The sequence below is a fragment of the Hippichthys cyanospilos genome, chromosome 6 (assembly GCF_059441005.1).
Source record: "Hippichthys cyanospilos isolate Australia breed blue-spotted pipefish chromosome 6, RoL_Hcya_1.0, whole genome shotgun sequence".
Lineage (NCBI taxonomy): Eukaryota > Metazoa > Chordata > Actinopteri > Syngnathiformes > Syngnathidae > Hippichthys > Hippichthys cyanospilos.
The window spans coordinates 11181472-11196907 of record NC_142374.1 but is presented as its reverse complement, the minus strand read 5'-3'; the positions used below and the strand labels follow the sequence as shown (position 1 = coordinate 11196907).

At 45.2% G+C, this 15436-nt stretch overlaps 1 protein-coding gene across 2 annotated transcripts in view; it reads right to left on the bottom strand.

Moving 5' to 3' along the window:
* Positions 1-15436, bottom strand: part of ccnd2a (cyclin D2, a) — an 85000-nt gene that overhangs the window by 4455 nt on the left and 65109 nt on the right. For both annotated transcript variants that reach the window (XM_088416999.1, XM_088416998.1), the window contains 3 exons: positions 15004-15219; positions 12494-12653; positions 4990-5138 (listed from right to left, as the gene is read on the bottom strand). In XM_088416999.1, coding sequence (XP_088273125.1) covers positions 4990-5138; positions 12494-12653; positions 15004-15219 — 525 coding nt within the window. The remainder of the gene's footprint in view (positions 1-4989; positions 5139-12493; positions 12654-15003; positions 15220-15436) is intronic.

The following is a 15436-nucleotide window of genomic DNA, read 5'->3' as shown; positions in this document are numbered from 1 at the left end:
AAGCCATTTGTACCACTTTAAATGTGTCGATAATTTGTTAAAAAAAAAGAAAAACAAACACCCACATGACCAATAGTGTGAAACTGAAAAATGTGACTTATGAGGTTTTGATGCATTCGAGCATTAATATATCATGTATCGTATCTTAAGACAAGCTTGTTCAGTACATTGGTTCAATTAAGAACAGACATACATATCCTTCATGTTCTTATTTCAGACTTGCAGGTAGGAAGTGAATGGCGCTATGCGGCCCCCCAGGAGTGCCGAAAAGAAATTGTGGCCACTCAAAACTGTACCACTTGTTGCAAACAAGCTACTTTGCCTGTGTTGCCCAGGGAGAAAATCGGTCTCCACAACTATCTTTGTGAATGACGAGACTTTGGGAGGCCTGTTTGCCAGACGTTTTAAATGATCGCGGACTTCCCAGCAACTCCCACCAGCAGAGAGGCTGAGGGGCAGACACCAAGCAAATCAACGCGTGACGTCAGCCCACCGGGGTTGTACGGCAAACACCGGCCCATCCGAAACTATACAGCCAACTATTCCGCCGGTTCCTCAACCATTCCTAAGCGCTGAGAAAACAGAGGTGGCCTTGACGCCGCCGCCCGAAAACACAGGTAGTACCAAAGCTATGTTAATTACATCCACCTCCCGCGGGAGCACAAAGGTGGTGCCTTTTTAACGAGAGCCAGCCCTTGTGCCTTGCCTGCCTGCAGGGGATCCACGGGAGACCCGGCTGGCTCTCCTTACACCATCAAAGGCGCTCGGGCAATGTGAGAATCCACCTGGGAGAGGGAGCCTCTCAACAGCACTGAGCCCTCATATCCGTCTGTGATGGCTGCTCTACAGTGGGGACGGACGGGGGCGAGAGAGGGGCTGTTGGTGCTGACTGTTGAATAGATTGTTCACAGAGGAATCCCACAGATGTTGTATTGAGGGTGCCGCAGGAACATTTGTTCACAATTGACTGTGCTAATGGAGAACACTACCTTCTAACTGTGTGATACTGTAACAGAAAAAAAAAAAAAAAATCCCGAAGATCCGATGTTTAAGTTCCTGACGCTCCCAGGCCAGGAACAAACAACGTGCACGAGACATGTTTCCGAATGGTATTCCTGGATATTTACTGTATGCCTGTCGAGTTTTTCTTTTAGAAGCAGCTTGAAGTAATTGCCGCCACTAAATCTTATTTCGTCAACACTGGCGGTTGGAGTCCGCAAATATGGTTTTGATTTTGGCTTGGTACCCGACTAACGTCCATCGTTGACGGGGACCGCTAACATGGCTGCCCAGAGCAACCCGGCCCATGTGCCCCAATGATTTTAAAGTCTCAATTCCTTGTGAGAACATTAAGCAGAGCTCCAAACATGTAAAGCAACTGTCTGTGTTTTACCGCAAGAATGCATGCCTTCACTTCTAATAGGACGCTCTCACAGTCTCTGAAACGCTTTAGAGCGGCAACTCCAGCGACTTGCCAAGCCTTATAGGTTTTATTTGAGAAAGTTTAATGACTTCAGCGTGTGACTACTGGAAACATTGGTGGAGTTTTCAGGGAAGCTGAAGCGCTAGCATAGCGAAGACCAACAGCGACAAACACCGCTGAAGATCCAGAGGTTCAGTGAAGCAGTTTGTGGCGCTGCCTCAACCTGGACAGCACATGACACTCTCATATCCCCGCCATGTTGTCCCAGTTTCCCCACCTCAAACTTTCATCATATTGCAACAATCTGTCTGTGTGACGAGGGAAGCACATTATTCCTGGGCGGCCTTTGTGACATGAGCGGCAGGGGGAAGTCGTGCAGACAGACAAAACCAGAAGGAAGAAATGTGTGAAGCCATGGAATGCGTTTCAAGTGCCGACCGTACCACACAAGGCTGGATGGTCAGAGCTGGAGCGAACACACGCAACACACGACACACACTTATCTCAAGAATCTTCCAGAAAGAGGCTGACAGTGGAAATCCTAAGTATAGAAAACGCTATCATTCTTTCTTTCTGTGGCCCAAAACAGCTCACTTTGTAAAACACAGATTTTCCAAAATAAACACGTTTTGCTTGCAGTAGTGACAGCCATTCGGCAACTCATAGAAGAGTATACAACTCAGAAGTAGCCGCAGCTTTTCTGTCTTAAAAAGGAGAAATAATTATTTTAAATGAGTGGTTGAAATAACCTGTCCCTCCAATATACAACAGTATTTTTTAAGGGAGTTGTTGCCTTCCTGTGAGATTAAATCATTTATGAATATTTATGTGTATGTCTCTAAATCGGGGTTGGCCAAGTCCGGTCCTCGAAAGCCACAATCCAGCTTTTTCTCGATGGTTACCTTCAACCAACACACCAGATTCAAATGGTCGTTTTTAGGATTCTCCTTCGCATGCTGATGCGCTCATGAACATCATTTTAAATTGATTCATTCAGAAGCAACAAAAAGTGTCCTAAAATTGATTTTACCCCCCCCAAAAAAACAAACAAACAAAAAAAAATAATTCTCCTTCCTTCCTTTGCCGGAACCACTGCCAACGGCATGTTGTGACGGCCGGCTTCAAAATAAACATATCGAATAAGATATGAGTGTCAATGCAATGGCATTCGTACACTTTTACTTAAAGATAGCCTTAGCTACTATCAGCTAGCTTTACTTCTCCCCAATTTATTTTATTGCATCGAATTATGCTTCTACTAACATCAACACGCCCACTTTAAAAAACTACAAACATGTTAAATTGTCGAATAAGGAAAGAGAAACCGCTACTCAATTAGGTTGTCACTGTGCGATACGGCACAATTCTCTCGGCGCAAGTTGCTAACTACGTGGTGCATTCAAATGCAGTTGGATCTTTCAAACTCAGACAGACCAGAGATCAGTCGATGCATTAAACATTTATGACTGCCAACATCTCAACAACGTGAGACTTTCTATCAAGCTATAAAAGTTGGCATATATGAATGATGGGTGAAATTACTTTGATATTTCACTTCATTGCAATAAATGGCCCATCAAGTCACTTGGGTTCACAATACCTAATCAAATAGCAATGCTTCGGTCTTCCATTCTAGTCATTAGTATGTCAAAATAGTCAAATAGTCAAAATAAAGAAGAGTAGCAGGTGTAGCCCACACAAGAAAGCACTTTGCTTACAATTCAACACTTAATAAATGTTGAACCCCCTCCCCCGACCCGTTAATGTCTCCATTTGCCATTCAGTCTTGCAAAGCAGGCGAGAGTAGATTGCGCACGGTTTTTTTGCACAGCTATAGAGCACAGATTGGGAAGACCAGGTGTGTATATGTGTGCGTTTGTGTACATGACGTGACACCCATTTTTTCCAACAGTCCAAGGTGGTGACTGAGCCTTGTCACATTTCCATTGGAAAACTGCAGCTTGCGGATACCGCAGATGCCAGCGAGGCGCCAGGAGGAGGCGGCGGCCTCGGCCACGATGCCGTTGGCAACAGCGACAGCTTTGGCAAAGCCTTTCCTCACACTTGGCCTGGCTCAAGAGCAAGTTTTAGCGATACCTTCTTGGTGGCCAAATAAAAATACAGGAAGTTATGTGGAGGTTTGGAGTTTGGTACAAATCACCTCCCATGCGACTGTAGTCAAAAGTGTCATCAAGGTCAAGCCTTTTGCACTATGATACGGATCTACTTTTGTGAACAATCTGTGGTCGTGTTAGTGACTATACTGGAATGCTTTCAAAACAAACCCACAACAAATTAGTGTCCATTTACATTTCTTAAAGCTCTGTCTCACTAGCGGTGGTCTGATACAAGTTCATGAGTAATCTTACAAACCAAAACATAGCCAGTATGTTTACTTTTGGCTGGCTCCTAAGCAGTTTATACTTAGGTCCCTCATATATGTTGAGTTAGGAAAGGTGCCCTCTGCTTCGCCTCCAGCCTGCGCTGCAAAGCACGGCTTGTCTGGATCCAGGAATGTGGAGAGTTGATCATAGAGCCATAGAGCGACTTAATTCCCTCAAGTCCTGAGCCGTGCACTCTAAACACACTGAGGTCCTGTGCTGCTCGGGCTAACTATTTGTTTTTCCTCGGCCGCTGAGCTGAACTTCACGAGGCGCACACCAGAGGGAGCCACGCTTTCCAGTCGGCATACTTTATAACGCTCGGGGAAGAGGTGGGGGAGGCTTGATTGTCACCATGCAGGCCCGATGGTCCCCATCCCCACTCCTCCCCCTCAGACGCCTTTTGGGCCGGGATTTACATACCATGGTCGGGGGTTGACAGCTATCTGCCCCCTGTGTAGTGAGCACACACAAACTCTTGCTCCAACTAAATCACCTCGTGCAAACCAAACATCATCATTCTTGAAGCACTCCATTCAGGTCTGAGGTGCTTCGCTGTGATCTTGATTTAAACAATACAAGGCGGACGGGCCAAATTCGTAAAGCGGACCTCCATGAATAAAATTAATTCCGACTTCTAATGTTGCATTTCTTTAACTGCAAATGAGCTAAAGCACGTTGAGACTTGAGACTTCCAGCGGCGTGATGAATGCCAGGTATCGTTAAAGGTCCTGCTGCTGTTTGGACTCGTCTTACCCACCACAGTAACATTCCCAGGATTGTTTATATGAGGAGGCCCTACTCAGACGAAAAGCTGTCCCTCGCTAAATAGTCAGGTTTCTCACAAACATGCACGAAACAAATGTTTTTTCATCGATTAGATGTTGTAGCATGAGTAAGAAAGACAATACATAGTCAAGTGCCAAAAATGATGAAAGTTCAGTGCATCAGACCCAAAATATTAGAAAACTCAAATGATGCGGTGCTCTGGTTACAAACTACAAGAGCAATCTTGTGGCCGGATAAATGCCTCAATTATATTTGTAGTGCATGATGTACGGTATTTTAAAGTACTTATACTGTATGTAAATGTGTTCTAATAGTCTTCATATTCCCGTGTTTCCAACATTTCCAAGTTACCAACATAAGCAAAGGCAAAATGGGACTAAAATGAGTTGAACTTACCACTTCTGTGTTTGTGATTTTGGCCAGCAGATCTGTCAGACTATCCCCCCATTGGGATTGGTTCACTGAGTCCAGCTGTAAGCCGCAGATTGCTGCCCCGACACTTCCTGTGGCAATCATGGATGGAGGGTACATGGCGAATCTGAAATCTGTTAGAGAGGGGGGGAAAACTAATTGAGTAAACATGGGCGTGATGCTACTATTGTTATTGTGCGGAATAAGATGCATTTTTAAAAAATGTCCTAGTTTTTTGTGACCTACTCCAGATCTTGAATTCGAACTCCCCAATTCAAAGGGCATTTAAAAGTTTAAATTCAAGTGGACATTATTGAAAATGACTTTGTATGAATCAGAGGATTATGAACTCAACTGTTGTTTCGCAATTGCAGGTTTTAATGCGTATGATCTACCACAAGAATACAAGCATGTGAGGCACTACTGTAGGATTTAGTAAACTGGTTGATAAACAATCTTCTATTGCACGCAGTCTGAACGCAGCGTTCGCTAATGACCAGCAGCCTGGATAATGAGGCTTCACTTGGCTTGTAAAGGAGCTGAAAAGCAGCCGCCCTCTTTCACCCCCATTCCCCCTCCCTTTACCCCAGGCCGGCCCCTTTTCTTCCATCTCCTGAGTAAATCGTGTGCTTGCTGAAAAAGCCCCATAGCGCTTGGAAAGGGAGGAATAAAGAGGCTCAGTGCCTCTTGCCAATGCTCACTGCTGTAGGTCCTTTTTCCACGTGTGGTCACAGGCGTGCGTCTCAAAGACCAATAACCTTGTTAGCTCTCCTCACTGTCATTCATAATGCAAATGAGACAGCTTGTGAACGGGCCAGAAGCCCAAAAAGGCAAGGCAACTGGCATACAGGCGGGGCACTAAAGAAAGAGAGAGCGAGAGAGAGAGAGAGAGAGAGAAAATCACCATCTCTCACTTTGCTATTCTGTCTGTACGTCTTGCTCAACTTCTACCTTTCTTTTCGGAAAGCACACAGCCCGCTCGGGGGGCCGCTGAATGACACACATGCCCCGGGCTTTGTCGCGGCAACAGGCGGCGGTTTGTGTTGGCGGCCCTCCTATCTTTTAGCATATTAATAGAGTGGCGGGCCAGCGAGAGGGAAGGCAGAAGAGTGTGACTCCATTGTCCGGAGTCATCACCTCATTTCACCCAATTGAGAGACACAGCATCCGTCCTCCGCGCGCCGATAGCAATTCAGCGAGACGGGCCGGACAAAGAGCGTGGCCCGGCAGCGGGGGCGCCGGGGGTCAACGGCAAGAGGAAGATGAAGAAGGAGGGATGGACAGAGTGGCGACAAGGCCACGGGGAAAAAAGATGGGAAGGTGGTGGGCGTGGTGGGAGAGCGTCGGGGGGCTTGACATCTCGGCCGCACATCACTCTCAAGTCTGTGTACCCGGAGCCTTGTGAGGTATTGCAGGAAGAAAAGAGGTGCCCTTCAGTGACCCTCACCTCCTCTCCTCCCCCCACAAGCATGCCTCTGTTCCTGGGCCACCTAAGGGCTGGAGGCAGGAGGCAGGAGGCAGCAGGAGGGGGCAGAGGCAGCCTGCACATTAACATATTGCCATATTCAATTGCAAAGCAAACGGCATGCGATGGCTCTGAAGGAGATTTTTCTTCCTCCAGCTGGAATCAAAGAGGTGGGCCCTTTGATAGCTGTAAAGGCAGCCCCTCACTGCCTTTTTAACATGCGCAGCCAGGCGCTTTCTCATCGTGTGGGCTCAGTGTTGACAAATAAATGAACTTATTATACACCCCTGTGTTCGTGGCTGGGTCTCTGCCAAAGGGCCGATTTATTAAAAGCTACCTTGAGCCAAGAGGAAAGAGCCCACAAAGAGCCTCGGCATTACATCACTGCTGTAAAAGCACGACTTTCTGCAGGGGGCTAAAAAGGAGAAAGACACGTGGATTTACACTACGAGTGATGCGAGGGCAGAGTGACAAACGGGCAAAGGATGATATAGGTGCGTATACAGTACACAGACCCGGATGTAGTTTTGTGGCCGAGCGGGATTGCGGGCTTGATTTTTTTTACACTTCAGACAGGACAACAACAAACAAGGGCGCGCGCGTGCAGCCGATGCGGCCCGACACGCCGGCCTGGTGGCGGCGGCATGCGGGGCGAAGAATGCTCGTATTTTAGAGGCCGCTCATTGATATTCTTGTTGAGGATCAACAGTGTATGTAGCTGAGTGGGGACGCACGCCCCCGATGGAAAGCTCTGTGTAAGCGGCGGCTGCCTCGTCTGGCCAGCACGCCTCTCAGTGCCTTCAATGGCCCTTTCTCTCCCTGTCTGCAACTCCATCCTCTCTGGCCTCTGCTCACATTGAGTCTGCTGCCCTACATGGCACACTCCTTGTGGCTTGCTCCAATGTATGCACATTCAACTTGTAAATTAATTTACACTGGAGAGTTGAACACCAGCCATAAAAACTGGCAAAAAAATCCCAAACTCTCCTCTCCAACTCCCTCCTGTTTTTCCAGCGCAATAAATCAAGGCCCTGTATCGTATGAAGCGCCTGTTGACTATGTTTGGTAAACGTGCAAATTAAACATTATTTTAGGATTGGTTAGTCACCATTACCACTAATGCGCCGTCATTCAAAACACCCGTCTTGGCATTCCCTTTGGTTCTCCAAAACTTTCATTTACAGACGACCATGTCGCCGAGCCTGTGTGCGCAATAGTCATTCACGGCAATGCTCTGAGACAAGTAAACAACAAACACTTGCAGATAATACGTGTCTTTTTATGATTACCGCAAGATACAATCATGATAGAAACGGAACAGTTGTGCAACCAGGAGCGACTCTGGGTTACCGCTAAAAAAGCCCTGACATTTTGGCCTAGGTCTTGCATATGGGCCCCACTCATGCACAGGTTCAACCATGACTGTGAATGCTATGATAACAAGGCCTCCTCAGCCATGGTGTTTGCTGGCCATTGTAAGCAAAACATCAATATCAGTGATGTTATAAGAATCGCGATTCTAATTCGAAGCAAATTCTTATCAAATTTGTATTCAAACATGGGTCAGTTTTCTATGCAGAGCTAAAGGATGGCTCTGCACAATGACAATAAAGGCATTCTATTCTACTCTGTTCCAATCTATATGGATTACAGGGCTGTCCCCGCTAAATTATGGGCTTGTCTCCCGGGGAAAAATAGAGAAAAATAATAATAAAACCGCCAGCTCACCAAGAATCTTCCATCTAACCGGCAAAGCCAGTCCAGAAGTGAGTGACAAAGGATAAAGCACAACTTCTGGGTAGCAAGACAGACACTTAACCGCCTGAGACGTACCGACAAACTCTCCTTCCCTCGTTTGTGTTGGCCTTCAACACTCCCCTGTCATATAGACACGGGAATAATAGTTTGGCGTTCAATTGAAAAGACACATATTTCAAGCAAAGTAAATTTTGAGGCACTTTCACAGTAATTTCAGCACTATCATAAACATACAGACTTCAAATGAGGATAAATAGGAACGTAGCAGCATCCAGGGATAAATTCCTGTTGCGTTTCTGGTGTGAGTCAGATGGCCACTGGGTTTTCAGTGGGCTGATGATGGAGGGAACTCAGTACATGCCGTTGTGTGATTCACCTAGTGTCACTCTTTTGGGCGCAGGCTACTTCCTGCTTCATGTGTTGCCAATATACCGGCACCGGACATGAGCCCACATATCAGGGATGTGGAGATAATTTGTCGGAGGCGGTGGATAATTTGTTCAGGCTCTGACGCATCCGGCGATTTTTTTTTTTTAAAGATACCAAACAACAGTAAAGACTGTTTAATTGACCACATCTAAGATGAATCATTCATTTCACGACCAATGTGATGGGTGTCTCCATGCAGACGCCATTCTGGTTCAGTGAGACTGGCTCAAAAAGGATATGAATCACTAAAAAGTATTTGCACTGTTGTATGGAAATCGCATGGACATACACTGCTCACAGTTTCACTATATTATGAAGCTAAAAGGTACCGGTGGGTGAACAATTTCAATGAAAAAAAAGTTTTAAATTGAAAGTGAAACAAAAAACACTATACTTGATTTAATATGGTTACATTTGCATTCGGACATCACCTTTGAATGAATGTGACCAGCTGTGATCATAATGTATAAGTGCAAGTATAAATTACGATATAATGTTTATCATTTTTGCATTTATTGCTTTCAAAATGAAGATCCAATCCTGCCAGTGAAATGGACTTTAAACAAGAGGGGGAAAGGAAAAGGGTGTCTTCTATCTAGTGAATCATTAGTTTTCCTCTGTAGAACTAACAAGTTAATGATCAAGTTACTTGACAGTTCAAAGCCACTTCCGAGCCCTTTTTTTTTTTTCCATTGGAGTAAAAGAAAAAAAAAAATCATCAAATACCATTCATAACTGTAAGGGCTTGTCCTCTGCTCCTTGAACCACCAGTGATTTACATCCCTACATGCAGGACACTTAACACTCCCTAATGGCCAACTTCCAGGTGTGGCGCTTGAGATCAAGCTGTATGACCATCCAAAGCATGCATACCATTGCAGTAAAGGCTATTGGAGTTTGCATTTAAGAAAAGAAAGAAGAAGAAAAAAAACACACAAAACAAGGTATAATCCCTGCCAATATGGCCAGAAGACGAAGCTTAATAACCACAGCAGACAGTTTGGGGTGCATCTGTCTGCCCCATGCACCCCGTCCATTCTCCCACTTTAGCCCAATTGAATAAGAATAGACGAGGAAGCTGGGAGTGCTTGGTGTGCGTGTGTAGGAATGGAGGTTCATAATCTCCCTTAATGAGCTTGTTTCTGGGCTATTATCCGGCGGGCTGCCCGAGGGAAAGGCCGGTGTTTCCTATCAAGTGGCCCCGCAGCGCTGACCCTCACATGGTTCAGCATATGAAATGTAAAGGCAGCGTCTTTTGTCTCCCCTGTCGGAGTCTTGAGTTGAGCCCCTCAAGCCATTTGCATAGCTCTGAATGGACCAGCCAGTGTTATTAATTAATACAGAGCCAGCCTACGCCACCTGACAAAAACCCACCGAGTGGCCTGAACGGAACTGTTTCATCAAAAGCGAGGAGCTATTAGGAAGGAGAGGCCTTATTCCCCACTTCTCCGTTCTGCTCCTTCTCTTGAAACCTTAGCGCCGTGGTTTTAGGCATGTTTTCTTTGTCACTAGACGGGCGGCGGCATTGGGATTTGTGGCGGCTGCTGGGTTGAATGAAACGGGAAGGCCACAGGTGACCTGTTGTCAACTGTCTTGCAAATGTAAATCCTCCTGAGATTCTCCCCTCCTTGTGCTGCGTCTTTGGCTCTTCAGCCCAGCTTGGAGGATGCCTCCGGGAAGATTCTCACCAGATAACTCAAGATTTACGCCTGGGAACGCAGAGCGAAAAGGCTTTCCTATTCTCAAGATGTATTCAGTGCATCGAATTGTTGACTCACTCGCACTCTTCTCTTTCTGCGTCTTGCCCTCGCTACTCTCGTCTTTGTCGAGTGCACGCATAAATAAATGGTCTGTTGCTAATCAAGCGCTATCTGCTGAAAGCCTCTCTCCGAAGACGCGATGTCAGGAGAACTCGGCTCGTAAATTCACTTCCACTCCCTCAGTAGAGCCATTAAGGACAAAGTGCATACCGGGCCGTTAACAATGTTGCTTTGAGAATAGGTGCTACCATTGACATGCTGTCATTACGCAAGAATCTACACAACTTAGAGCAGGGGTCACCAACTCCGGTCCTCGAGGGCACCTATCCAGCATTTTTTCAGTGTAACCCTCCTCCACTGCACCTGATTCATAGGATGTGCTCATCAAGAAGCTCTGCAGGAGCACCAAAATGATCATGATAATTTGCATCAGGTGCAGTGGAGGAGGGTTACACTGAAAAAATGCTGGATAGGTGCCCTCGAGGACCGGAGTTGGTGACCCCTGACTTAGAGGAAGTCACAAGGTTTTTGCCCCCCCCACGCCATATTTTTCATAATAACTTAACATCAACTTTCTTTAATATGGATTACAAAAACAAAAACACTATTTTAAGACGGTGCAACTACGGTCTTGCTCTGAACTATGCCAGTAAAAGGAGTTTTTTTTTCCCAAGGGGTCCTCCAACTGTGGGGTTCAGCCGCTTAAGAAGTGAAGAAGGAAGGCGATAAGAAAACATGCAAACCTCCTGCAACTTCTTCATCGCCATCTACAGATCAAGTTAAAGGCTGCTCATCCCTCTCAGCTCTCACTTTGTGTTTGTCTTGTGAGAAAAATCTACCTGTAGTGCGGGAAGACAGTAGGCCACCAATCCTCCACAGCCCTGTCCATCACTTCTCCCAAACCCTGTGGCACATGGGGATGCTCCTCACTGGGCCCGGTGTACTTTGAAGTGTTACTGCATGCTACAGATGAATCTCCAAAACACCACCACGTATCAGATATGACAAACGATGGAGAAGTCTTAACTCTGAAACGTCTAAGCCTCATAAGCCAACATAAGCCTCATTTGGAACATTTTTTACGTTGTCAGTAAAGTATCTAACTTAAGTTCCATCAAGCGTCTGAACTGACATGTAGTTTGATACGGAGCTCAGAAAAGAATGTGCACAAATGCATTTGCAACATAGGAAAAGTATGCAGATGTGCACTGCTATTGCCACTTTTCCTTTTTTCGGCTCAGCTCGAGACGCCTCAGGTTGCGATGGTTGCTTTCAACTCTTCAGACAATATCGTTGAAAGCTGTAAAAGCCAAGTAGCACTAAATACACCAGGACGTCCTCCCAAAGATAAACGCTGCGGGGAGTGAGTCACATGTAGTGGCGTGCAGAGGAGTGGGCCAAATGGGCAACAGCCACGAGCATCCACATGGGGAGGAATCCAGATTACCAACACACTATCCCACCGCGACTGTCACCTCATCAGCTGGCGAGGCATCCGCTTTTCATTGAGGAGGCATCAAGCTCAAAAATGTAACTTTTTATTTAAATGTACTTTTATTACCCCTACACCCATTGTAATGCATTCAAACTTCTTAAAACACGATGAAAATATGGAACACGCATTTGTTAAAATATTTTTGAATATATTTGAACATACACCAAAAAAAATAATGCAAGCCTCAACTTCAATAAAACTACAGGGCCTGCTGGGGTGATGTGGCACGCATGTTTGTGTGAGCATCTGAGCGTAAGCTGTGAGAGACAACAGCTCTGCGTGAGTGTTGTCATTCACTTACTAATAAATGGCTAGAATTCTCTCTTCATGTGTGTGTGTGTGTGTATATATATATATATATATATATATATATATATATATATATATATATATATATATATATATACATATATATGTATAGGGAGCGAGAGAAAACAATCACTTAAATCACTTAATTTAGCAGGGGAGTAAATGACAAAGCAAGGGAAGAGTGTATACGTTACTACCTAGTTTGCATCTGTTTTCCAAAAGAAACATTCCAATTCATCGATGACTTTCCACCTGGGCTTTATTGTGGCTTACCTGTGGCACAGAGGGCGATGAACGTCTGGACATGTTTGCGTATAAGAGTCAGTTTATCCTCAGGGAGCGGCAGTCTCCTCATTATGTGCTCGATGAAGTCGTTCGGTGTCACTGCTGCCAGGTTCCACTTCAACTTCCCCAAGACCACCAATTCCCACTCCTGAAGTAAAGGCGATAACAGCTGTTGGTCATAACGTTCGATGAAGACAAAAAACTTAAAACACCTAAAATGCTGAGATGTTATTTTGCACTTGCTCTGATGAATTATGATACTTTCCACTCCAGATCCACTTTTGGTTTATGCCTTATGCATTTTTTTTTCAAAGTTAAGATTCAATTTCTGTTATTTTTTTGTGTACGATTTCAATTTCACTCATGTGGTTTCACCTGACTTCCTTTTTCTATTTAATTACCTTCCGTTGCCATTCAAAGAGACTTGAGGACATGCCTTATGATTTCTGCCTAGCAACAGGTGGCCGCACAAGGATATGACGTCTCTACAAAGATCCTAACGATTGTGGAGCTCGACACTGCTGCTTTTCCCAGAGTTAGAATCAAGTCAAATGTTTTATAATCATTTCTGAATAGTTTGTGTTGTCTACACTCTTATTATAAGACCATCATCAAATGAGACCTCCCAGACAAATATTTGGTTTTTATTCCAGCCTGAGAGTGAAAAGCACAATCAATGCCACCAGCTCAGGTGACCTCACAACTTGTGTACTCCCTCCCCGCTTGTCTGTCTGGCATCTGGGACTTTCCTAAAGAGGCCCAGCAGAGGTTTTGCTGTGTGCGAGCGGAAGGGAAGCGAGGCTGCGTGCGCATTGGGATAATCAGCGTTTCATCTGCATTCAAATGTTGAAAGAAACGTAAAGGCGCTCTTAAACAGATTTCCTCCCACGCAAACCATTAAAAGTCATTTGGAAAATCTCTGCAAATCCACAATTGTCAAGTGCCAAACAGGCCTACGATTCATATGTATGAATGCCTCATAATCACACAAGACATCGCTGTAGCAGTACGTTGAGCAGAGAAGACGCATGCTGCTGTCCATGTGATGGGACATGACACTAGGTGTGGTGTTCTCCCATCTTTGGGTGTATTGTTACTTTCACTTCCTAGAGCAGGAGGTGATTAACTGAAGAGTTGATGACTAATTTAGGGAGACATTTAGTGGTTTGGTTCCGGACTGCTGCCTTGTGACTTCAACCACGGATGCTGCTCATTTTCTCCCTCGGCAAGACCGCATGGTCTCAGTCATGAGATAATCCAACATGGCTGCCGCTGATCCTGTGAGTGACCCCCCCCATTCAGACATGTGATGTTCTACATATGACAAGCAATATAAAGGAGCTGAGCCTTTGTCTCAGAGTATGACTTCTATTAAATTTACATTACCGCCATGCATTGAAATGCCTGTTCCACAAGTGCAGCTGCACTATAGAATCTGTGACAAAATAGCTTGCAACATAGCAGAGCTGAATGCTGAGTGGTAGGTCGGCCTCCACTTCCTTCTGCTACTGCCTTCCTCTGGTCACACCTTCTTTCTAACATTGCGGTTCAATTTACAAGAAATTCTTAACAAAGATGACGACCACAAAAAAAAAAAAAAAAGAGAAGCGATCACATGCACTGAGCAGCTGATCTGTTTCCTGTATCTGCAAGACAGCCAAAATACTGCCTTATACAGAAACACTGAGAGGACTCAGGAAACAAACAGCAGAGAACCCCAAAACGTAAAAGTGAGTGCACCTCCTTCATATACTGACCATCTAGGTACAAGAATGGAAATGTACCGGAGCTATTCAGGACCATCAGCCACATTTGAATTATAAAAGGAGGCATCTTTCATGACATGGGCTGGATTGAGTGTTGTTTACCAATTAATGCTTATGAAGCACTGCTGGACTTCGTTATCTGATGTGAGACTGAGCCTAAGTGATTGCTTTGTGCAGGTGAAGGCAGCAGCGGCTATCGCAGGCCTCTGCAAACAATTGTCGTCTTGCCCATGCGAACCTGACAATATTGCTAAACAGAAAATGCATGACATAACATGGCATCATGCATGCGCATAGGTGGTTATTTGTGGATGGAGGCTGAAGTGTAAAAGGCTAACTTGGATTTCTCTCAGTTTCTTTCCCACTCTGACAGGAACAGAGTCAGAAGTCTGGCTGCCGTTCAAGATGACCTCGTTGCTCTGCGTGTGCAAATATTTGCCGCTAGATGGCAACGGAGACCATTAGACAAACTTTTAAAGCCCAGTCAAGGGGGTCTGTACAGTAAGGTGCCCCCATGGAACAATTCGCTTGTGTGTGTGGCTTTGTTGATTTTCATTAAAACTCAGACTCAAGTGCACCTTTTATAACTGGATTACAGTACCACGTTTTTGTTGTTTTTTTTCTAGACGAGCTTTTGTAATTCAACAACAACAACAACAAAAAAGGGGGGGGGGGTGTACATCAATTAAAAAGTTGCTGTTGAGCAATTGGTAACGTTTGAATGATGCTTACCAGCAGTTCTTGTGGTCTGATGGAGTTATCTGTGTAGATGCAAAGCTTCTCTGCAGTTAATGGACGAGTCTCTTTCAATTTGGATGCAAGAAACATGCAAACTGCTCCCAGCAGCTGCAGGTTACACTTTTTGGTGGGGACCACTGCTAGAAATCTGTCTAAGTAGTTCATGGCCAGGGGAAAAACTTCTTCCTCACACTTCTGCTCCTCACAAACCTAAACAGAGAGCGAGCAGGGAGAGAGAGGGAAAGGGGGCACTCCAATAAATACAACACAATACAATACAATAAAAGGACGTTCGTTGACGTCCACTTTTTCCCCAGTTCTTAAAAAGCATAAATACGCTTTAAATGACATATACAGGCACATTCAAAAGCGATGAGACTCAAAAGTTGGGGACAAGCCAAGAATTTGCGCTGGTCCGATCGGTTGC